General features: G+C 50.1%; 1 protein-coding gene across 5 annotated transcripts in view; it reads right to left on the bottom strand.

Annotated features, from left to right (window-relative positions):
• Positions 1-25,001, bottom strand: part of LOC135260093 (lymphoid enhancer-binding factor 1-like) — a 45,964-nt gene that overhangs the window by 9,276 nt on the left and 11,687 nt on the right. The window contains exons 4-11 of one of the 5 annotated variants that reach the window (XM_064345268.1): positions 10,336-10,468; positions 6,300-6,390; positions 5,766-5,849; positions 4,354-4,473; positions 3,400-3,562; positions 2,686-2,793; positions 790-829; positions 243-283 (exon numbers count right to left, since the gene is read on the bottom strand). In XM_064345268.1, the coding sequence (XP_064201338.1) occupies positions 249-283; positions 790-829; positions 2,686-2,793; positions 3,400-3,562; positions 4,354-4,473; positions 5,766-5,849; positions 6,300-6,390; positions 10,336-10,468 (774 nt within the window). In that variant the 3' untranslated portion in view covers positions 243-248. Of the gene's footprint in view, positions 1-242; positions 284-789; positions 839-2,685; positions 2,794-3,399; positions 3,563-4,353; positions 4,474-5,765; positions 5,850-6,299; positions 6,391-10,335; positions 10,469-25,001 lie in introns of all 5 variants that reach the window. The other 4 variants (XM_064345267.1, XM_064345266.1, XM_064345269.1 and 1 more) reach the window with 4 other exon arrangements.

A 25,001-nucleotide genomic window follows, 5' to 3' on the forward strand; every position in this document is an offset into this window, starting at 1 on the left:
AAAAAACATCATTAGTGTTTCCTGCATACTCCTAAAGAATTATATTTTTTTAAAACAATGGTATTAAGGTGCCCAGTGCATCAAAAACACAATTGAAACAGGCCACCTTAAGCATTTTTTTCAATGAAAAGGAAGACCGTTAGGATTAGCCTGTAAGCGAAATGTTTTAGCATTTTAGCATGGTGTGATCATTTTCATCAGTCATGACTACAAGTGCATAAGGGGGACAGACGTTCTCTTACCATTGGTCAGATGTATGCAGTTTTCATTCTCTGGCCTGTACCTGTAGAAGATTTCAGGTTTTATTTTTTATTTTATTTTTTGCACAGTAAAATATTGGGTCTCCAATCCTGTGTACACGTGGCCAAACTTCCTTAGTGATTATTTAAAATGCCCTCTGTCCAGTAATGTCCGACCTTTGACCTCCGACCTCTTCACAGACTAATCCCAAAGTCAGGGTGTGAAGGATGGGGGGGGGTCTAAGTACCAGCACGATGGGCACCTTGTATATTTGGGACAAGCCTGTACTTCTGTCCCACTGTATAAGGCATATCAATAAGGTTTTTCCTGTGGCAATACAATTCAAATATCTCCCTGTAGCAGTGAGGAAATTATCCAGAGAGTAGCCGGTCAGATTAAAGCTCAATTCTCATTTGCAGTGACTCAGAGTGGGCGGAGAAGGCAGGGACCCATGTAGCCAATCAGACGTGAGGGAATGATTAGGCAGCCAGAGGTGCAGAAGAATGTTTTCTGTCTGTTGAGGCAGGTGGCGTAAGAGGTGTGGTTTACCTGGGGCAGGTTCCTGGATCTTCTCCCTCTTCCGCTTCTTCTTCTTTCCCTGTAAAATATCCAGGGGAACACTTAAAGTGTGGCTCCAGCACCCATATTCACTGGACCACCACCGTCCTCCTCCCACCTGACGCCATGTTTACTCAACCCCCCCCCCGGACACCTCGAGACTCCACCCCCTCCTGTCTGTCCCCCAGCCCGACTGAATTCAGCTGCCAATGCCCCCCCTCCTTTCCTCCCTCACAGAAACGGAAAATACTGCAATATACTCACATAACTTTTATATTATCAATATCAAAAAATATATATGGTATATGCTGCAACATGTCAGGAATAATTTGTACAATTTGCCATACATTGCCATTTTATATATTGCAGTATGTAATTTGAAAATACATTGCAGTAAAGTCAAAGCATCATTAAATTTGACATATATGCCCAATATATTGCAGTATATTCCAAGGGCTCTTCCTGGGAAGCCTGCAGGTAAAAACGAGGACGTTCGAGCCACAAGGAAGACGTTTCCAAATAACACTAGGGATTGGCGATGTCAGCGTTTTTGTTCGTGCTGCCAGGGAGCAGTCTGATTTAATCACACACTTAGCTCGCTGTGATCTCCAGGAAACTGGCATTGGCAATGATAGGACGGCACAAAGACGTTTCGGTTAAACGTGAAGTGCGATTTGGCATCGTGCTGTAAAGTCTGATAATCCCCTTATTCACAAGGTAATCTTTGCTACTGCACCAGCAGGCTTCAGACCGCGACCGCTAGTCAACGGTCAAAGTCAAAGAATCACAGTGTACAGCACTATTATGGAAAGTGCCATGATGTAGGTAAAGCACCTTATCAAGTATATTCTTGTAATGTTTGTTATATTTTAGCAGTCAGAGAAAACGCAGTCAAAGCCGTTAATGCTTTCTATTCACCTTCCACATTTGAATAATCTCAAAACTCTGCTTTGAAGTTACAGTACACAGCCTGAGGCTGACACTGTGATTTTCACATTTGAATAAATGGAATTCGGAATCCGGGTAATAATAATGGTATACACTGCCAGTTTCAGAGTTTCATTTGTTGGAAATTCCGGGTGATTGCCACTGCCTTAAAAAGGTAAGTTTCCTAAAAACTACACAAGTCTGAAAATAGGGATGTGCTGAGTCTGTAAAATATTACATCCGTAAAATAACCCTAAAACCTTTACATAACCGTACCCTCTCTACCATAACCCTACCCTCGCTAATATAGCCCTACCCTCTCTAACACAGCCCTACCCTCAGGTGAGCACATTGGCAGGTGAAATTCAGGAGGAGAGGAAGGTGGGAGGTGTCCGAGCGGAGGAGGGCAAAACATGGCCGCCCACCATCTCCAGCGGTGCAGTGAATATGAGTGCTGGAGCCACACTTTTAACAACGTCAGCCAGCCACCCATCCACACACACACACGCACGCACGCACGCACCCCCCGCCCCCCCCAACACATGCACGCACGCGCACGCACAATATGTACAAGCCACACTTTCTTGGGAGACCTATATTCAGAGCTTAGTCTAATTTGTTACTCAGTAATGACAGGCAAAATGGATGCATTTCCTTTTTATTTAAGGGCTATAATTTACATTTAGTTTAGGTAATACAGTCATCAAATTAAGAGGACTATCAGGGGTAAGGGGGGGGGAGTGTCTTCAGGAGGGAGGGGCCTAAGCAGATAGAGGCCTGCCTGGGAGGGGGCCTTCAAAATATTACTCAGAGGGAGGAGTCTTAGGGGAGGGGCCTAACAGGGAAGAGGTGAGGCCTGTACAGGAAGTGCTGAAGGGGAGAGGGTATTTCAGATACTACTTCACATTCACACAGTGCAGGTACACCTGCCTGCTGCCGGCCCGTTCTGTTGGTACTTACATAATTGTCCCTGGCGGACCAGCCCGGGTATAGCTGCATGTGGAGCTGCCGTTCCTTGCGGGCCAATTCATAATACTTAGCCTGCTCCTCGCGAGAGAGCGCGTGCCACTGTTTCACACCAGAGAAAGACAGCGGTCAGATACAGGCTCACTGTTTCCAGTTCTGTCCAGAACAGAAGCCTGCTAGCGCATACAACTGCTATACTGTATATGAGTGCTATTTGAATAGAGCTGTCCCGAATGAATCTGAGATGAATGCAGTAAAGGCTCTGTCCAACCCCTGTTCCTGGAGACAGTAGATCTCCAGGAACAGGGTTGTGCAGCCCTACTCTAGCTGTTGAGTGATGTGTGCTTTGTTAGGGTTGGAGTGAATGCCTCCAGGGCAGTAAATCTCCAGGAACAGGGTTGTGCAGCCCTACTCTAGCTGTTGAGTGATGCGTGCTTTGTTAGGGTTGGAGTGAATGCCTCCAGGGCAGTAAATCTCCAGGAACAGGGATGGGCAGCCCTGTTCTAGCTGTTGAATGAAAACCTACAGTGCATTTATACATCTCCAGGAACAGGGTTTGGCAGCCCCGCTCAATGAGCTGTGCTTTGTTAGGGCTGGAGTGAAAACCCCACAGGATGGTGGTAGATCTCCAGTAGCAGGGTTGGGCCGCCCCGCTCTCGATAAACATGGCGGTAAGGTGTGGTGCAGGTGTGCGGCGGGGACACTCACCCTCCGCCCCAGGATCTGGTTGATGGCGGCGCTCTCCTTCAGCGTGCACTCGGCCACCACGTTGGCCCGCATCTCCTTCATGTAGAGCATGAAGGCGTTGAGCGGCTTCTTGATGTGAGGCCTCTTGGGCTCCTGCTCCTTCCTCTGCTCGTGGTGAGGTTTCCTGCGAAGCGCAGTCACAGGGGGGAAGGGACGTGAGTGGCGTGCCAAGGAGCCAATGGCAAAACAGTGGGACTGGAAGGGGCGGAGCTAGGTGGTGAGGGGCGGAGCCTAATGCACCCGGCAACAGTTGCATTGTGACATGTGAGAGCGAAGACTTGGGGTAACTCCCCGCCCAATCAGAGCACAGTATGAGCGCCTCATTTACACATGTCTTTGCACTGATTTTTCAGGGGAAAATTTGGCAGTAATAAGACTTCACCATTAAATGCGGCTGGCTCAAGTACTTAAAAAAGAGAGACAGCGACATTTACTGACTTACAGCCTGCTGTGCAGTGAAATGATCTCTGGATAGATACACATCTACTGCTACACAGCGAGCCTCAGGAGATCACAGTTATCTTCCCTTATTAGCAGCTCTGAACAGTTCAGCATTTCTGGGGTCTTGTCAACAGAATTAAAGTAAAAAATGTAAAAGTTCACGGCTCTTGCAGACAAAGGCGTAGTGAAATGAAAAGTGATGCCCATATGTAAAACACCAGGAGTGGGGGCCTATCCATGCACTATGAACAATGCCTTGACAGAACGAGCAGCCCAGCAGTCCTGCTCTGTCTCTTTAATACATTTCCCATTGATTTACTTCATCTGAGAAAATACCAGATTGCCGTTAACTTTCTTATGAACTTTTCACATGAAGCTGAAAACTTGAAAACAAACAGATGCTTAACTGGTGGAAACGTGGCGGAAACAGGGCAGAACGGGGCAGGACGGGGCAGAACGGGGCAGCAGTCTTACATGTGCATGAGGTCACTGTCGTGGTGGGGCTCGTGTTTGACCTGGGGGTTGACGATGGCGGGGTGGGGGATTCCTGTGGCGTGGGGTCCGGGGGGTCCCGGCACCATGTGGGGCGAAAACCTGAAAAGGACGGAAAAAAAAAAAATCACAAACACGGTTTGTTTAGTGGCCCCCCCAGTCCCTCATTCCCTGGCGAAAACAGCTGGAACTGTTACTGCAGCGCGGCGAAGAGAAGCCCAGGTCAGAGTCGACCGCGAGGGGACACCAGCGGTGAGAAGCGCGGAGAGGAGACCGTTCTCCCACCACAGAAACACCGCGCATGCTGCTGCAGCTCGGACAGGGAGTACGCTTAGAAGTGCTGCCTGCACACCTGAGGAGCGTCTCTGCAGGTGCTAACAAACGGAGCATGAAAGCCAAGAACCTAGAGAAAAACTTCATTACTTTCACTAATCAACGCTCAGCAGAAACTTTATTACTTTCGCTTCAGAACAACCAATTAGCCAAAGGAATAAAGTTTTTCTGTTTTGCAAGTAAGCAGCGTTGCAGCAGATCTTTTTTTCACTTAACAGTGAGTATCACAGACATACGTGTGAATCCGGCATCACTGAGATGGCGCATTCAGCTAATTTAAGCACGCAGAAAAAGCCTTTGCAGAAACCCTTTATAACATGTTTAGATTTAGTACAGTCTTGTTTTTTTTTTTACTTGTTTTTGAATATTTTAGACTTGAACGGGTAACTTGACCCCAAAAAAAGCACATCCATTACTACGCTGGAGGAGGCTGACCTGGATTTGTTATTTGGATGTAGAGATTACGCGACCAGCCCCTCATTTACACAAGGCCACCCTCAGCCGAGCCATCCCACCAGCCCATTTCACTCCTCTAGGGGCGGTGTTCATAGAGTGCCAATGCCATTGAGTTATCACCCACAACACAGCCATGCAGGTTACAGAAATCCAGATCTCTCTCGCTCTTTAACTCTTATACAATATTCTCTCTTCTCATTCACTTGTCCCACTATCCCTCCCCTCCAATATAAACAGCTCTTTTGAATAAAATAGTTTAAAAAATGGTTATCCACTTCATTCCCTCCGGACTTGAATCACTTTTTCCAACCTGTTTTTCCGTCATACAGTGAATAATTTTTTGTTGAGAAAATTCATTGATTACCCAGTAATTCAAACACAGACAAGCGAAGCACAACGTGAAAATCCGAAGAGGAAGGTGGTCACATGTAAGCACCCAAATCCCTCCCTGCTGGACAGACCTGCGACCCAGGCCTAGCTGAAGCTCCCCAACAGTCAAGCACAGGTTGTGGGCGGAGCCAGGGCAGAAAGGGGGCGGGGTTTGGGGTGGGCTGAAAGGGGGTAAAAGCTTGTTCCCCTCAGCCAGCCGGACCTGGCCCACCTACCTGGAGATGTGGGTGTCGCCTGGGTGAGGGGTAGAGAAGGGGTCCCTAAATCCACCCGAGGTGGGGTACATAGGCTGACCCTGCCTGAGCGTCCGGAGAAAAACAACAGGCATGGGTGAACACCAGCGCCCCGCGCCCTCCACGAACCCCTCATTAACACACGGATCTGCCCACCCAACGGCACCGCCCACAGCATCCACCACGCCAACTGCCCCAACCCGGGAGCGCCTCCACCAGCACTCGATTTCGAAAAGCGTGGAGGACACCGGAGTGTAATTTACAAACTCGACTATGCTTTTGGAAATCAAAAAAACATATCAACACTACCATCAGTGCCCTTGACCGGGGCCAGTGAGAGAGCACCAGGGAAAAACATGTCACTTTTCAGATTAAGAGGGCTTTTGAACGGCCTTTTGTGCCTTAAGATTGGGGATTCCTAAACTTGGGCACTGGCTGGGTGCTTTCGCCACATTCTACTGCCCCATGGGCGGTGGACTAACATGGGGGATTACCGGGGCAAAACTCAAAACTTACCATCCCAAGGGCGGGGTCACCTGTCCGACTCCTCCAGGAGAGAGGGAGTAGAAATTGGGAATATCAGGGCCGGGATGGTGTCTCTGCATGCCTGGGTGAAGACACAGACACACATCAAAGCTCTGATGGGCTGCTTTGATTTTTAAACCTTCACCACAAGGAGCGTAAACATCCCCGTCTTAAGAGCTCTAGGAGAAAACATTCATGTGTCACAGTTTCACATCCGTCACGTCAACGTCTGCTCAAGATTTCAGCGTTATGAGTAATACAGGGATATTCTACGGACCGCAGTGCTGAGTTTGACCTTTTCTCTGTACCGAGCCCCCACGTATCAAAGTGCGCTTCGGGCATGTTCAGTTACCGCGAATCTCCACCAACGCCTGCCGAACAGGCCGAGGAGTTCTCCATCACCGTTAGAATAAAAACAGTCTAACCCTTCACGAGAAAGGCACGGCAGGTAGCATAGCATTTAATCAGTGTGACAACAGAGCAGCTCACCCTTTCATACAGCTACATACTGTATGTGCCACCGTGGCGACACTTTTACTTCCGTTATCTTCTCACAATCTGGAGATTGGCAAGATGTGACCGAACGAGAGTGAAATCACACTAAGCATGCCAGTGCTCCAAGCAGTGCTACCCGTTTGGGTGTACGTGTATCGGTTTCTAAACAGAACCAATGTTCTTAGAGGGGTATTGCTGGTGGCTTTGAATTGCATTGCTTAAAAATGGCGTCTGTAACAGATGATGTATGAACGGTACGGTTTGTACAGAACGGAGACAGACAGCAGTGAACAGAGGCAGGGGAAGAGACCTCTGCATGTAAAATGGCTGAAAGCAGAGTATTACTACAGGAACATTTACAAGCGGTCCCTCCCCACCCCCACGGATGTTTTGATATCGCTGGCAAAGCAGATGGCTGGTTAATTAAGAGCGGTGTCCTGGTCTGGTAATGCCCGGTGTCCTGGTCCGGTAAAGCCCGGTGTCCTGGTCCGGTAAAGCCCGGTGTCCTGGTCCGGTACAGCCCGGTGTCCTGGTCCGGTAAAGCCCGGTGTCCTGGCCCGGTAAAGCCCGGTGTCCTGGTCCGGTAAAGCCCGGTGTCCTGGCCCGGTAAAGCCCGGTGTCCTGGTCCGGTAATGCCCGGTGTCCTGGCCCGGTACAGCCCGGTGTCCTGGTCCGGTAAAGCCCGGTGTCCTGGCCCGGTACAGCCCGGTGTCCTGGTCCGGTAAAGCCTGGTGTCCTGGTCCGGTAAAGCCCGGTGTCCTGGCCCGGTAATGCCCGGTGTCCTGGCCCGGTAATGCCCGGTGTCCTGGTCCGGTAATGCCCGGTGTCCTGGCCCGGTAATGCCCGGTGTCCTGGCCCGGTACAGCCCGGTGTCCTGGCCCGGTACAGCCCGGTGTCCTGGTCCAGTAAAGCCCGGTGTCCTGGTCCAGTAAAGCCCGGTGTCCTGGTCCGGTAAAGCCCGCTCTGTGTGCGATGATCCATTCGGCTTGCGACTGACTGCCACTTTGGGGTTTTTTTTTGAGGGGTTCTCTTTTTTAGTTAATCTCTTCATTAAGACCATTCCTCTGGGCTTCAAGGTCGAGAGCACTCAGCTTGTTCGCAACGTTTATCGGCAAAAAAAGGGAGGCCTCGAGTGAATGGATCTGTCAACTTTGCTCACCGCCCCGTTCCCCCCAACCCCCCCCCCCACCACCACCCCACCCTCCCCTCCCCTCCCACCACCACCACCACACCCTCCCCTCTCACCACAAAGCTGTACAGCCACACAAAAAAAAAAGTAACTGCCTTGAGATTAACACCAAATCATAATCCCAAACAGATTCAAGGCCCCCTCCCTCCCCATCGCCCCCTCCCCATCGCCCCCCCCCTCCCCATCGCCCCCCCCCCCCCTCGCCCCCCCCCCCCCCCCCCCTTTCAGACTCGACTGAAAGGCCTGAGCCCCAGAGGAGCGGCGTGCCGAGGGTCTTAATGTGCAAAGCCGCTGTAGCGGGCCGGGATTCCTCTGTGCGGCGCTAACCCCCGTCCGCTAATCCGCGGCTGGGCTCGGCGGCGCTCTCTCCGCGGGGCTGAGCGGAGGGAAAAGCGCCTCAGCGTCGCCGCGGTGATGCTGCGTCACTCACCCCCCCCAAGTGCAGGCCCTTAATTACGCCCCCCCCACTTCCCCACCGTACACTCCCATCGGCGACCTTCGAGCGCACGCGTGCAGTAAGTAAAGGACATCGGGAACGCTGCTCAAATGCAGCAGCCACTCACAGCTGTGACACGGAGCCCAGCGCTCAGGGGGCGGAGAAACGCGCATCTCCCGCCAATCACGTGACAGGAAAAACAACCGGGCCGGCATCACAATCAAAATCAAACCGTACCGAATTTTCAAACAATATCCCAGCGCTTTGGGACCTGAAGATCAATTTCTCTATTATTTTATTCAGCTCTGCTATGAAGGCAATCAATATAACGCCTCTGGTTCTACACCCATCTATAAAACCGCGCCATGGAAAACATAATTTTATATAATCATTTTACACAACTATTTGTTCATAATTTGATTCGCTAGTTCTCCGGTGTAGGAAGATCGCATGAGTCAGAGGTCTTGATCAGCCATCACATAAGTGTGTCACATGATCAGGACAGTTCCATCAACACGTAAGTGCTGAGGAGTGAATTTAATTGACATACGTCACACGTCTGAGCTGTCCTCTGTGGTCTCTTAAACAGGAAGTCTCTGTGGTCACGCCCCTTAAAAACAGGAAGTCTATCAACCTGCTGGGCTTGCTTGAGGCAAAGCTTGAGGGAACGGTGAGATATTATCTCAAGTCAATGCAGAGGCTTTTCACGAACATTAACTGCAGACACACACATGTGTTATTTACATAAATATAAATACAGATTCCAGAAATGTTTGACATAAGCTCAATTGCTGCAGGCACACTCCTGACACTTTGTGGGTATTTGTAGGAACCGGATGAAGGTACTGCTCTTTCTGCATTAACCAAGTGGCAATACACTTCAAGCTTGTTTTTAACCATTTGAAGAATTATTTTTTGTAAGTCAATGTTTTAGAACTCCATTGCTTAGCATTGCTCAGCACTAGAATGTTCTTATCACATCACATATTTGTGATCAAGCCAAACCAAAAGAGATGACCTTTGACCTGTGTACCTCCTTCTGCCTACCTATGAACAAACCCTCTGCATAAACACACAGTTTACAAGAAAGCCAAACCTTTCCAAAGTAAGTCTGCTTTCACAATGGTCCAGAAGTGTCAAGATAATCCATCAAAAGTTGTCTGGACCATCAGATAGAGCAGCCATGTCCCTCCGCACACTGTAAGCACAACACGCATTGCCTGAACGAGCCCAGTGGTTTCTGGGTAATATCTAAGAAAACCCTAATGTCTGCCTGGAACAGCAGGGCCTAGTGGGGATATTTCCATCCCAACTGAACTCTACAGCAGCACAGCCACATCCTGCCGGGTTTCCCCCGTGCTCAGGAGTCTGCGTGCTGCGGTGGAGTCTGCAGGAAAGGGCGCATACGGGTCTCTGATCACAGGCGTGAACCGCTGCCAAACTCCCCCGTGCCAAACAAAAAAAAAAACAGCCCCCCTTTGGCTCCCGTCCCTCCGATACCAGCCGAAGCGTACCCGGACGGCTGGGGCGCGAGTCTGATTTCGAGCTGTTAACCACAGACACGGTTCTCTGAAGGTGAGGCTGGCTTCCTGAAGAGGTGTGACAAGCCAGTACAGTGGAAAAACTGAAAAAAAAAAAACTTTAACAAAAAGCCTTAAAATGCACGTCTCTGAACCGTCCAGCTTAACTTTCGCATGCAACAGTGCTGTCCGTTTGTCAACGCAGTTGTCCTTGTAGATGTTATCACAACGGTATGAGGTGTGAGGAGCAGCATCTCGTCTAAAACCCTGAACTAAGAAAGTGAGCTCATTTCCCCTGTGCACGCTGTATGCATACAAGGAAACACCCTAAAAAAATTATTTTTATTTTGTTTGTTCAAGTTACATTTGAAGTAAAATGCCGTGTACCTTGCTTGCCGTTGAGGTCCTGGGTGTGGTGTCCAGGGTGGGGTCCGGGTGCGAAGTGTTCATCGCTGTACGTGATTAGGGGGGTGAGCGGGTGTACTGCATGGGATGGCTGAACCACAGGCACCTTGTTGGACTGAAAGACAAAAAGGAGGGGGGGTCAACAGTGGAACAACACCAAGATTAAACGCTGCTCATTTTATTTATTGCTCTGCATATCACACCGATACAGTGAGGGTGTCAAACGCTTCCTTTCGTGGTCAGAAGATGCACTTCCAGACACACGTTTACAAATTCACCCTAACGTGAAGGCATGTCATTCTTTTTTCCACCTGAAAGACTTCATTCGGTGGCGAGCTGAAGGTGGTACACCAAGGCAGCTCTGTGCGTGGGGCATAAATCTATAAATATGACAGTAACCTTGCCCTGGACCACAAGATTTAGTTTAGGCATGATCCAGAATAATCCCTCCATTGCCGCTGGAGCCGTTTGAGAAAGAGAAATAAAAGCAGTTTATTTGAGAAGTGGGAAAGCCAGAGGGACAGACCACAGGCAAGGCCTTGGTCCTGTGGGTCAGAGAGGCCAATTAGCAGGCAAATTTTGGAGTCAACCTTCATCACTACACAAGTTTATGCAGTGATCGTCAGCTGTGGAACTAAGCAGGGTTAAAATATCAGAGCTAGCCTGGCCTTATGAGAGAGAGAGAGTAAAAGAGAGAGAGAGAGAGAGAGAGAGTGTGTGTGTGTGTGTGTGTGTGAGAGAGAGTGTGTGCGTGTGTGTGTGTGTGTGACAGTGTGTGACAGTGTGTGTGTGTGTGTGTGTGCGTGTGTGTGAGTGTGTGTGTGTGACAGTGTGTGAGTGTGTGTGTGTGTGAGTGAGTGTGTGTTAGATCTCAGGTACCTCCACGCTGAGATACCTGAGAGATGTGTAGGCAGCCTGAGGGCCTAAGAGCACAGATTTACACCTCTCTGACTCATCCTGTCTGTGTGATTACTAAGAGATCATTAAACAAGCTCAATTCATTCAGCAGACAGATTTTCTTTCACCGTTCTCCCTGATCGGTTACGAGTTGACTCCACAAAGGAGAAACGCTCCCGACTCAGACAGCAAAGGAACAAAGAACTGCTGATCAGTTATAAATAAAGTTTCTCTCATTCAAACAAGCTCAATAGAGCAGCCACTGTCATTAAGCATCACCCCAGAAGAGTATATACACATCAAAAAAGAAAAAAAAAAAACTAACGCAACCTCGTATGGACAGGAGATGGACTTCAGCCAAACCACAGTCTTCTCACCACATTTTTTTTTAAAACGGCTAACCCTGCATTACCTGGGTCACATCAACAACGAGCGAGTCTGCGATGCCCCAGAACTGCAAAAACACACTGGGCAGGCGGCTTGAGACTCTCCCAAGAGAAACCACATGGCGTTAACGGCAGGTTCCAATGGAAAATATATTCAAATTAAGGCGCAACGCACTGTTCGAAAATTATTTTTTACCTGCACTTATCTGTCAAGGTTTCATAATAGCACCCTCATGACGTCCATTTATTTATTTATTTATTTTTTGTTGGGGGGCAAGAACACTTTTTTGATCAATCTCAGCAGAATATGCTGAGCGAATGACTACTACGCGGACGGAACTTTCCTGCTAACGTCAGGCATTTATAGCACACATCAAAGTTCCATTCGAATAACGGTACATGAGAAATGCTTATGACTGGGAGCAGATGAAGCTCTGTCAAGGAATGATCAAAGTTATCATAACGAATTTGACAGAAAACTGAAATACACGACACCCATTGTGGCAAGAAGAAAAAAAAACCCAAACCATTGCCTAATAAGCATAATGGCTCATTCATTATCTTAAATCTCGCAGCTACGTCAGAGGCAGCCTGTGCTGGCTAATGAAATAAATGGCCGCGATTAGTCTCAATCGCCTTTTCATCAGATTCGCCTTTCCGCTGAGAGTAGACCGCGGGATTTATTAGCCCAGTCTGCGACTGGAGGTTAGAAAGCTCGACCGGCTTCTGGCCCAACTCGCCCATGCTCTGCCCAGCTCTGCCAGCTGCCAGCAGCCGAATCACGCTCGAACAAGCACCCCCGCCCTCGCTCAATTTACCCTTCACTCAGACGCTCACTGTACAGACATAACAAACCCAGGGATAAAGCTAGCAGCTGTCCTGACTGACGAGACGCCTCCAAACATCAGCACAGCAAATGACCACACAGCGCAGACCAGCCGCAGCCGAGCACACAAACACACACACAAAACACAACACACACACAACACAGACACAGACACAACACACACACAAACACACACACACACACACACACACACACACACACACACACACACACACACACACACACACACACACACACAACACAACACAACACAACACACACACACACACACACACACACACACACACAGGGAAATAAACACAAACCCATCCCACTGTTCAGACATCCTACAGGCCCTGCCATTGCGGCCCAATACCCCACGGCCCCAAGTGTACCAGAGGAAGAGTGGAAACAGTCAGGCGGGTACTGACCCCCCCCCCAGTGGCTGCGTTTTCGCGGCTCTGCGCGGCGCCATTTTGAGGGGGACCCCTCTTTTGTGCTGCGCGGTCGCGGCTGTCAAACCCCATTTTTCTCCACTTCTTAATAAACGCCATCGTCACTGCCTCAACCGCAAAAGCCCTGCCCTCCCGACATTAGAGGCTTTACGGAACGGCCAAGAAGGATTGACGCCCGGCCATTGGGTTTAGACAGATGAAGACGTCTTGTTCACATCAACCCCGCATTACCACAGAGTCGGGCTCTTACTGCAGGGTACTTTGCTGTCACCAACTGTGTTCTCAGAATTTTCTTTTCAAACGAGAATTATTAATATGGTGAATGGCAACATCGAATGATCAATAAATGCACTTTTCACAACTTGTACATTACTATTTCAGTAGAGACGTCGGTGGGCGTTAACACCTGACAGAGCACAGTATGTACTTTGTACATAATATTGTATCTCTATTCAGAGATACAGAGACACAATATGTTTCATATTTACTCTGATTGCAACACTGCAAGTGATTTAAGACCAGCCTCCCCAACCCCAGTGATTACCCATCTAACACCGCCAGTTTGTGTTTACGGTGCACTCCAAGCTGTAAAACAAAGACCGTTCACCCTTTGCCGTGTAATTACCAGGTCCCCGCAGAAAGCGTTTCACCCCGCCCCCTCCCCCTCTCCTTCTGGGAAGAGGTGATCCATCGAACCGCCCCCCACCCCCCCCCCCCCGAATCCATCATCACAGGAAGGCCCGGGGCCAGAACTTTCCGAGCAACCCCACATGGACACCCCCAGCCTGATGTGAACCAGATGGGACTGGTGTGGTAGCCCACCGGTCGCAAAGCTGACCAGCGATGTACTGGCGTCATCACGGGACGCTAGCCCCGGGCTGCGTGAAGGGCTAGTCCAAATGTCAGGGCACCCAGGGCACCCAACTCCCCCCCACAGGACTATGATGGGTCACCAGGAATCCCCCACCTCCCACCCCACCCCCCTCAGTTGGAGACTAGTACTTGCAAGGAAAAAATCCAGAGGAAATTATGTCTTACAACTACACGTGTCTTCTTTGTATCAATCTGAAACTACACTCTTCCTTCTCCACCCCTCCTCCTTTCCATCTCTACTGCTCTGGATTTACGACATTCGGGCAGCCATTGTTTGAGTTTTTCACAAAAGAATTGTGAGCTCCTGCGTTCAGAAATGAAAAGCCGGGGCTGCTGAAGGAGATATGGCAACTTGTTTGTAAAAACTACTGGAAAAAAAATAAAATCATTCAAGATTCAGGATAACGAGAAAGCAACTGAGAAGTATCTGAAGATGCACAAGGCTTCTCCCTGAAGTGTAGCCCCTTTTAAAGAGAAACATCGCATTAAAAACGTGCTTCAGTGGACTGTCGGATAGTATGCTGACAGCCAGAAAAGACCGCATTTCTAGGCAGGGCCATAAAGACAGGGTCCACCCCCTCACTGGCCGGGCACCCAAACTGGAGGTCTCTGTTATTGTCAGGGACAGAATAATAGGCTTAGGTTCCCCTATTCATATTTCCAGAGAGGCGGTGGCAGGGAATGAAAAGAAATGTTCCGTTTCATATTTTCTGACTGGGCTTGGCCCGAGCCTTTCTCCGCGGCTCAGATGCGCTTTCAAAAAGAAATTCATTGTGCAGAACCCGCGCTGGCAAACCCGCCGGGCGGGAAACTCCGCCTGGCAGGACAAAGCGCCGTTTGAGCCCGGGCCAGTGCGGAGACGGGCGCTCACAAGCCCCGGACTGTTCCCCCGAGCGGCCGAGGAGCCCCCCGCAGGACCACCGCCGAAGCTCACACGGGGATCTGGAGACCGGGTTTCGTTCTCGACCGCAGGATTTACACACACACGCGATTATTCACCGTCTGAGGCAAATTATTTTTAGGATGCAGGGTCGAGGTTTTCCGTCCTTGGCATTGGAACGGCGTGGGCGTGCCCGGCTCGGAGCGGGCACCGACTCCTTAAGAGAGGGAATCACTCGAGCTAAACCTGCACATCTGATCTAGAGCCAGCGCACGAGACTGCGTCTGCGGCGGCCAATCAACTGCAGACAAGCTACAGGAGAGAACGGGAGCCACCGAATGGCACTGCAATCCCAGACAACCTTTCCCACAATGCCCTCCGATCGCTTTCGACTCTCCCCCTCCCATTACCAGGCCATTATGCTACAGTTAATTATCATACTTTGCAGAGAGGGAAATGGAAAGAAGGATTTTAATAATAATTACTTCCCACTTTGATGATTTATATGCAATGAGGACTCCTCTTGCCCGTGGCTGCAATCAAGCCAGCGTTAAATCACGTGACGCGCTCTGCTAACAGATTGGGAGATGGAGAAACGCAGCAGGTACCTCTCCGGGTATGGGTAAACAAGTCCAACCTCTGGACTGTGTGTGCCCTCTGATGGTCATACACACGCATGAAAATCGTACAGTCAAGATGCCGTTAACCTCCAGTCACTGTAGTCTCATTACAATTGATGCGTCTCATTCACCCATTCACACACACTCACACACCAACGGTGAAAGGCTGCCATGCAAGGTACCAATCAGCTCGTTGGGAGCAATTAGGGGTTAGGTGTCAAATAAACAGGATATCCAGACAGAACTGTGAGAGACGGAGAGACACTTCTCTTGGCTCCAGCATTAGTCAAGTGTGGGTCGCGAGGGCTAGAAACTCAAACATAGAGATCTAGTAAGTGCTGGCGTCCTTTTGCTTCAAGAGTTCAGGCTGTTTTTTTTGTTTTTTTTTAAAGAAAAGGCGAGTAAAGCAAGGGAAAGGAGAGACGGCGCTTCCATGAGTACATGCAGCACACAGCCTTACACGAGTACACGCGCCCCGCAGTGCATCAGATGGAGAGAGAGATAGAGAGCGGGGCCCGCTGATGGTTATCAGGTCAGGCTTCCGCGAGGCCCGACACCTCCAGCAGAAAGCGCTGTCGGAAAGGGGCGGGGCCAGGCGTTCTGTCGTTACCCGTCTGCTGTGATCAGACACCACCCCCGACCACAATGGAAAAACAAAAATAAAACCACCAGAGACGATGACCTTTGTGAAGGATGGTTTCGCACTCTGACATTTCTGCCTTGTTTGACCTGTATCGCCCCCGCCACCCTCACAGCCCCCCCCCCCCCATCACCCCCTCCACCCACACTGTACACCCTTATCTGGGCCCCACACCTAAAGCACACACAGCACGTTAGTATTTTCACATGCACAGACATACGCACACACACGAGTGAAGATGACAATCAAACATTCAGACAATCAGACAAAAACAAACAACAACAAAAAATTTGCGTGACTAACAACTTGAAATATTGTTTTCGCAATTACAAAAAGTAGCGGGGAGAAGTTATGACCACGCCCCCGTTGTCCATTGAAGGGTGAACGGCGAACGGTAGAGCACGCACACAAAGGCACGAAAGGACGCGCCGTCCGGACCGCACCCTGCCGCCAAGCTCGCCGCACACACGGGACCAGGTGTGCTTCTCAGAACAGGATGAATGTGCGGGGTTCTGAGCACAAAGGGGACTTGCTTCAGCGCTTCCGGGCCGCTGTTTGCACTTCTCAAAACTGGCGTAGGGTTCAAGTTGAGAGAAAGAAAAAGAAAAAAAAAAAAAAAAACGACATTTCACTCGAGATCTCGGTCGCGAGTAAAGAATAAAAATGACCGTTTAACCTGAGTACGGCTTGAACTTGGATCCTTCCGTTAGGCGCTGGAAAGGGTGAGCTTCTCGGGAAGGATCCTTCCGTTAGGCACTGGAAAGGGTGAGCTTCCCGGGAAGGATCCTTCCGTTAGGCGCTGGAAAGGGTGAGTTCCGTTAGGCACTGGAAAGGGTGAGCTTCTCGGGAAGGATCCTTCCGTAGGCGCTGGAAGGTGAGCTCTCGGAAGGACCTTCCGTAGGCACGGAAGGGTGAGCTTCTCGGGAAGGATCCTTCCGTTAGGCACTGGAAAGGGTGAGCTTCTCGGGAAGGATCCTTCCGTTAGGCACTGGAAAGGGTGAGCTTCTCGGGAAGGATCCTTCCGTTAGGCACTGGAAAGGGTGAGCTTCTCGGGAAGGATCCTTCCGTTAGGCACTGGAAAGGGTGAGTTCCGTTAGGCACTGGAAAGGGTGAGCTTCTCGGGAAGGATCCTTCCGTTAGGCACTGGAAAGGGTGAGCTTCCCGCCCTTTTGGCCTTTGGGCATGAAAATGTAACGAAACCCAATTAATGCGGAGGAAAGCCCCGCCACCAGCAACTGCCACGAGCCCAGGGTAACGAGGCCAGGGAAGGGGTGGGCATGAAATTTTGGGGGTAGGGGGTGGGGGGGGTGGGGGAGGTTGAAAAAAAATGCAGTAAAGCCTGCCCTGGGGTGAAATTCACATCTCGGTGCTCGCTCACCCCCCCCCCCCCTTCCCCACACATCGCCCATCGCCAAGTGCTATAATAGGTTCGGGCTGGGGCGTATCAAAGAGAAACTAATAAAGATTTTACGGGTCTGAAAGTGAGTGCTCATGGTCTTAAACGCGGAGCGCCGTGCCGGAGTCTGTCCCCCGAAACGCCGGCCCCGCTGCGCCTGAGCCAGTGAGCACCGCTAACATTCCCTCGCACTGTCGGCGAGGCCCTTACAGCCCATTACGTCCCCTCCTCATTTTGATCCTTAAATCAGAAGCACATGTTTCCATCGCCCCGCGTGCCAGATATCAAACGGGAGTTAACGGCTTTGGAGGAAGGAAAAAAAAAAACGGAGACGCGGGTCTCAGACAAATGAACATTATGCACAAAAGGAAAAGCGACTACTCCAGAAAAGCGGTTGCATTTCATCAACTTTTACAATAAAGTCAAATGAAGCGTCTGTCCAACATATCGGAGATACGTCAGCTCTAGCACAGCAGGGCAGTCGGTAACGTTTAAAAAAGGAACTGTAATGGCAGAACGGGACACGGCATTGTAGCTTCACATTTTACGTTTTTTGTAAAATGACAAACTGAAGGCCTCAGATATGTGCAGGAGGACAAGTTTCCCACTTTCCCCCTCATGACCTCAGACCATCTGCTCTGAGGTCATCGGCGCAGTTCCAGTTTTTTTTATGTCATACTGCGGTACTGGACGGGCGGTGGACATCACACACACTCACCCCACATTAATGCACTGAGCCACTGTTCATTTCCAACACAAACACGGGCTTGCCTGCATGTGCAAACAGACAGACCTCCTTCAGCTCTGCTCATCTGCACAGACTGCCTAATTGAAATATACGGATTAGCGAATGTCACCCTCTGAAGAAAAATGAACAGCATTTCACAGACACAATTTAACGTCTGATCATTAACACAAATTAGATCTAACATGAGCCATCTCACTCACACTGCTTAATTATTATTTTGATTTGTTATATATTAAATGTGTCTTCATAACAAATTAAAACAGAAAATGTGCACAAATGCGCAAACCACCATGTTCATGCGTGTTACCAATTTCACTGAAAGGCCAGTGCTGCACAGACAACTATGGGATTTAATGACACACCCTCTGCAAACAAATCAAAGCCCTGCTTTTAATAACAGTGACAAACAAAACTGTGCAAACAAATCAAAGCTCGGCTTTAAGTAAGAGTAACACACAAAACCCTGCAAACAGCAGCAGAATCAAAGAAAGTGGGGATTCAGAAGAGAGAGCCTGTTCGTCAGAGCAGGGAAAGCTTCATTTACACGTGTGCGTCTGTGAGAGAGAGTGTGTGTGTGTGTGTGTGTGAGTGTGTGTGTGTGTGTGTGTGAGAGTGTGTGTGTGTGTGTGTGTGTGAGCGTGTGTGTGCGAGAGGGTGTGTGTGTGTGTGTGTGTGTGTGTGTGCGTGTGCGCGTGTGCACATGGGCGGGGCTAAAGGGGGAAAACTCCAGTGAAATCCGCTGTCTGCTCTCAGGTAGAACAGAGGCCAGCGCCAGGCGGAAGCCTTTACCTGCAGCTAGGTGGACTCGGTGCTATCCCAGGAGAACCCGGCCAGATCAAAGGCCCCGGAGAGGGCAAACATTCCACACAGGTGACACTCCGCTGTCAGCAGACCAGAACCCCCCACTCCCCCACCCCCTCAGACCATCGAAACCCTCCCCCCTCCCCTTCACTAGAAAAAGCAAACAAAGCCCTCTCTCGCTTAATCACCAGACTATCAGAGACACAGCAGAGAAAATGGAGGCTGAGTCACAGCTGAGTCAGGATGGTCAGGTATGACCAAACAGACACCTGGAGGCATTACACTCAAAGCACAGCAATACACACACACAGATTTATCATGAAAACTTTTCATAATAATCACATCCATGTTTTCACAGTAACTTTCACAAAATATACTTTTGCGGCTAATTCCATTCGGTCTTATGAAGGGCGATTTTCAAACACTTTGTTCAGTTCACTCACTGATAATGCTCATGTGTGTGAAAAACAGGCAACTAGGCTTTTCATGTGTGAAGCCAACACAAACAACTCAAGAGGAATAGTCACTTGCAGCCTAGCTCATAATATCCAGCGGACTTCCAGTGGGAATTAAAACTGAATCTCGTAATACTGCATCTATGGTTAAGGTTCAATCTTACTTGCATCTTGATACTTGTTTAATTCCACGTAGTCTACAGAGCCCGGTGCACCGGTTAGCTTACATGACTTCCAATGTGGCAGGATTCACATAAAACGAGCGCTGGATGAGAAACTAGTTGCGGAAACGGAGACCGCAAAAGAGAACACACAAACAAAGCTCTTGCTTTGACTGGCCGTTAAAAGCATCCACGTCGGTAAATTCAAGTATCCAAATGGGAATCTTTTTTGGAGGCTTTAAGCGAATGAAAGGGCCGCTCTGCCAAGCGCACGGATCCAAAAACAACATTAGCGTCTTTCCCTCGGTGCAGGCTCGGGGAAGCGAAACGCGCGAGAGAAAGCGCTGAGCGGCCGTCTTTAGCAAGCCTTTTGAATCGGCGGGCACGGGGATTTTGCCAGGTTTAAAGCAGGTATTCTCCCCGCCGATGGCTGTCAGGTTCTATTTCAGAGAGGATGATGAGGGTGGGGAAAAGAACGTCAAGCTCGCCCTTTGTAGTGTTGCCTGCAGAGGCCGCGCGCTCGTCGCCGCTGTCTTGTGCCTGCTCAGCACAAGCGGAAATTTGGCATCGGGAATAAATAAAAAAAGCCATGAGCTAAACATTTCAGATGAAATGTTGAGAAGTTTTGAAAAACCATTGCGTGGATTTGGGGGGGGGGCACTGCAAGCTTGCAGCATTCTCAGAGGGGTAACAATTGCGTATTGAAGTGTGCGCACAAAAAGGTTTGAACGGCCTCCTTGCATCAGTAGCAACCACAGCCCACCTGCAATGTTATTTTTTTTTTTTTTTTTTTTTTTTTTGAACGGCGTGCAGAGGTGACCCAGTTTTCTGCATCGGAGCTGCACTTCCAAGCACACGCACGGTGAAAACGCCGCGTTCGGGATGCGCAGCCGCAAACCGTAATCAATTTCAGGGTCGTCAGCCAATGTGGCGAAGACCTCCTTCAGAAAATAGGCTACTGAACTCTATTGTCATGTTCGCGATTGTGATGAGTTAGAATGTTCTTCTTCGTTATCAGCATCACAGCCACACGCAGAGCTTCAGGTTTTACTCAGAATAGTTCAGTAAAATTACAGAAAAACTTCAACTGCTGACACCAGTATTAGATATGCATAGTACGATTCAATAGTCAACAGCAGTTTGCTTCCTCTTCTGACCAGTAGGAACAGTTCAAAGTTAAGGCAGCTAATGAAATGACCTGCATCAATTCATAAACAAGGTGCCTGATACAATTGGCCAAGTTTTACAAATACAAGTTTTACAAAGTCTAGATTTGCAGTAGTCCCATACAGGTAAATACCTGCTAACATAATTCAGGGAATACTCAGATTCCATGGCAAATGTAGTGCTGTATCAGAGCACAGCCAAAACTGTTTAATAATAACACACACGCGCACTTCACAGGTTTCAGTAGCCATTGAAACCAAAGTCTCAATGTTTCCGCAGCTTATCGCACGTTTGCCTTCGCAGGTCTGAATGCGACGCGAGGCCCAGTCACAGCGTCATCTCCTCCCTGAGCAAGCGGCCAATCACAGCACATCACACCCAACACATCGTGCCCAACACATCACGCTCAACACATCACCCCCAACACATCACGCTCAACACATCACGCCCAACACATCACGCTCAACACATCGCGCTCAACACATTGCGCCCAACACATCACGCTCAACACATCACGCCCAACACATCACGCTCAACACATCGCACTCAACACAGCCGTGTAGAAGGCTGGGAGTCCATTCTGAAAAATGCCCCAAGCAATAGCAGCCTTGTTATGCTATCAAGCAGCATAAAACATTGAATAGCAAAGCTGTTTGTTTCAACAAAAGACAGAAAATGTGCATTTTTTAATGTATCGCACCTCAATAACTCAATACCTCAATGTAACTCCCTCCGGAGAACAGCAAAAGTGAAATTATTATGTATAAACAAACGCATAAAAATCTTTTAAAGTTGTTATTGCCAGAATTAATAACAATAACAATGCTTCTCACGCATTACGCAAATACACCTTTGATGTGAACAGTTCTGTTATAATTTTGCGCTGTGCGCTCCATTATAAAACTGCTTTCATGACTGCACCAGCATCCAAAAAGGCTACACCTGTGAAAAATCTATTTTCTCAGATCTCTGTGAGGTAAGAGGTCTGGCCCACTGGCTTTACACATAGCGCTCTCTCTCGCCATGCACTTCCACATACGTCTTGTCTGGAATGTGAAGAAAATAAATTTCATCCTTCTGTTACTCAAACAGGCCAGCAACAGCTTCCACACAGCCTTTCCCCAAAACACAGGAAGTGTGTAACACAAACCGGTGTAAACAAAACACAGGAAGTGTGTAACAGACAGGTGTAAACTGTGAGGATCATATGCCTTTTGCCCACACAGTATTTTTACTGGGTTAAAAATAGTGACATTTCAATGTAGCTAATATTCACACTTCATCATTGTCTTCCATAACACCCTGCACGCTCCCTCCCAACTCCAACTTTTTTCTGTAGAAGGTAAGTGCATAGAGGTGGGGGGATGCACTTTGAAATGTACTAGGTGAGCTTGTAAGGTGAGGAGTTCTAATTGAGGTTTGAGGCCTAACAACTCAGTGTGGAAAAACCTGCCAAATTTACAGCAGCATGACTGCTCCAACGCATCTGCCAATCAAAAAGCCAGGCTGTGCCAGCGATGACATCACAAACACCACATCTTATGAGGATCATAAGCAGTAGCAGCCAGACATCACCTTTCCTAAGACAACTGAACCCTTTGTGTGGCCTGGCCTCCATACATATCAAAGGGGGGGAGGAGGGGAAAGGTGGAGGTGTGAAATTAGCCCAGGAAAACCCCCAGGAGGCCACAGGAGAGCGGTAGCACGGAGCTTCCAGCAGAAGATTCCCGACTCACGGCGAAAACCTATCGGATGAATCGACCTTCATCGACCTTCACCGGCGGCGCCATCCGCAGCAGGTCATGCATGGCGGCCCAGCTGATGGTTCGCTCAGTCGGCCTCCCCCCCAAACCCGCCCCGCTCGGCTGGAGTTCAGTCCACTCGGTGCCCCCCCCGCGCCCGCCCCGCCGCCCCCCCCCGCCCGCCCCGCCGCCTCGGCTAGAGTTCAGTCCACTCGGTGCCCCCCCCCCCCGCCCCCGCCCCGCTCGCTGGCTAGATTCAGTCCACTCGGTGCCCCCCCCACTCCCCGCCCCGCTCGCCTGGCGTTCAGTCCACTCGGTGCCCCCTCCCCACTCCGCCCCGCCCCGCCCCGCCCCGCTCGGCGCTTTGGGCCTTTTGGGCTCCCTCCCTTTGATGTGAAGGTGCAGCGCGCGCGGGGCCCGGGCCGATTGATTGGGTGTTTTGACTCGCCGTTTGAAGACGGGCGGCTCAAAGTGGCACACGCCCCTCTGATGTGCGCGGCGTGGGGAACATGAAAGACCTCACCTGGGTACCTGTGTGCCGAGCACTGAGCGCGTGCGCAGGACAACCTCCCACCCCCCCCCCCCAACACACACACACACACACACACATACACGCACGCACACGCACACGTACACACACACGAGCGTACATGCGCACAAACACACACACACACACACACATGCACACGAGTGTACATGCGCACAAACACACACACACACACACACACACACACGCACGCACACGCACGAGCGTACACGTGCACAAACACACACACTCACACACACACACACACACGAGTGTACACGCGCACAAACACACACGCACACGCACACACGAGCGTACACGCGCATAAACACACACACTCACACACACACACACACACACGAGCGTACACGCGCACAAACACACACACGCGCAGGGTGGTCACAGGAACTTCCAAGAGCTTAATGATATGACAGGTTTATGGCTGTCTACTCAACAGATTCTTTTTTCTTTACAGACATGCTGAAGCCTGTTGATCACGACTGGCTCCAGGAATTAGTATATCTTAACTTCTCTTTGAGAACATAGTTTGGATTCAGACGTTCCTGGCGTTTTTCATTTTCTTTGAGAAAACATACATGTACTTGAGAGAAGACCGTTCTGTCTCAAAACATCCTGTACAGACATAATGTTGCACATAACACTGGAGTGAATTATATGCACTTTAGAAAGACAAATTTATTTCAAGGTAATAATGGAATGGCAACAGGGAGTGTTGGGTACTCAAAGCCCCAAATCACAAGACAAAAGTATCGCCTGCAATTGGACTTGCAGCCCCTTTAAAAATATCACAAAAACATTTCTTTATGATAAGAATATTAACTGATTACCAGGGAATACGATTAACGGGGAATAGCAGCAGTGGAGACGAGAGGGAGGGGTCTGGACTGTGCGTCCGTGGCATGTGACGGCACTGAGGAAGAGGGGCAGAGTAGAGAGACTGCGTACGTCTCCGTGACGCTCTCTGAGCCGTGTAGCAGGGGCACCAGCCGCTCGGCATCGTGGGCCATCGGCAGAGGGGTGGAGCGCAGGGGTGGCTGAGCAGGGGGAGGGACACAGACACCCCCAAAAAAGACACCCTCGTTAGCACGGTGGCAACTTCTGCCTCGTGCAAAATTATTGAGAAAAAACAAACAAACACAGAAAGGCAAATATGGAGCATCTGCACGCTAATCACTCTATTCTGCAGCGATTTTCTGCTCTGCTGGACGGAGTGACTGCCAGATTACAGCACCCCTCCCTCCCTCCCTCCCTCTCTCCATCCCTCCCTCCCTCTCTCCCTCTCTCCCCCTGTCCCACTGTCCCTCCCTCCTCCTCCCCTTCATCCCCCCTCTTCCGACTGTCCCTCCCCATCCTCTTCCCTTTCCTGTCCTCCCCTGTCCCTCATCTCCATCCCACTGTCCCTCCCTCCGTCCCACCCCTGGGACGGGACTGTCAGCGAGACTATGGAGCAGGGGTACGCTCTTCATCACTTCATCATCATCTCCCCACACGCCAGCCACAGTCGCTCAGGTAGCAAAACTCCCCCCCTCCCCCCCGCTCCCCCGCCCCCCCGCCCCACCCAAAGTCTAGCCCAGCTGAATTACACATAATTGCTTCTGCGCAGCGATTGATTTCAGCCAAGAAAAGGGAGAGGAAAAGAAGAAAAAAAACAGCCAGCCACCCTCCTCCCTCCTCCCTCCTTCCCCCTCTCCTAATCCGCCCCCCCCCTTCCCCCTTTCTCCAGCTCCAATGAACAGCAGCCAAGACTCCCCGTCTAGTAGGAGGCAGCGGGCTTTGAAGAGATCAAAGCCAAGGCGGCGGGCCGTGCGCGGCGTGCCCAGGGAATACGGGCGGCCCGCGGGCTCGCAGCCCAGCTCCCCGCGGCACGGCAGACTGCAGCTGCGCTGCGTCTCCCCCCCTCCTTCACCACCACGCTCTCCCTCTCTCTCTCTTCCCCCTTCACCACCGCGCTCTCTCCCTCTCTCTCTCTCCCCCCTTCACCACCGCTCTCTCCCTCTCTCTCCCCCTTCACCACCCGCCTCTCTCTCTCCCTCTCCCCCTTCACCACCACGCTC

The sequence above is a fragment of the Anguilla rostrata genome, chromosome 7 (genome assembly GCF_018555375.3).
Source record: "Anguilla rostrata isolate EN2019 chromosome 7, ASM1855537v3, whole genome shotgun sequence".
Classification (NCBI taxonomy): Eukaryota; Metazoa; Chordata; class Actinopteri; order Anguilliformes; family Anguillidae; genus Anguilla; species Anguilla rostrata.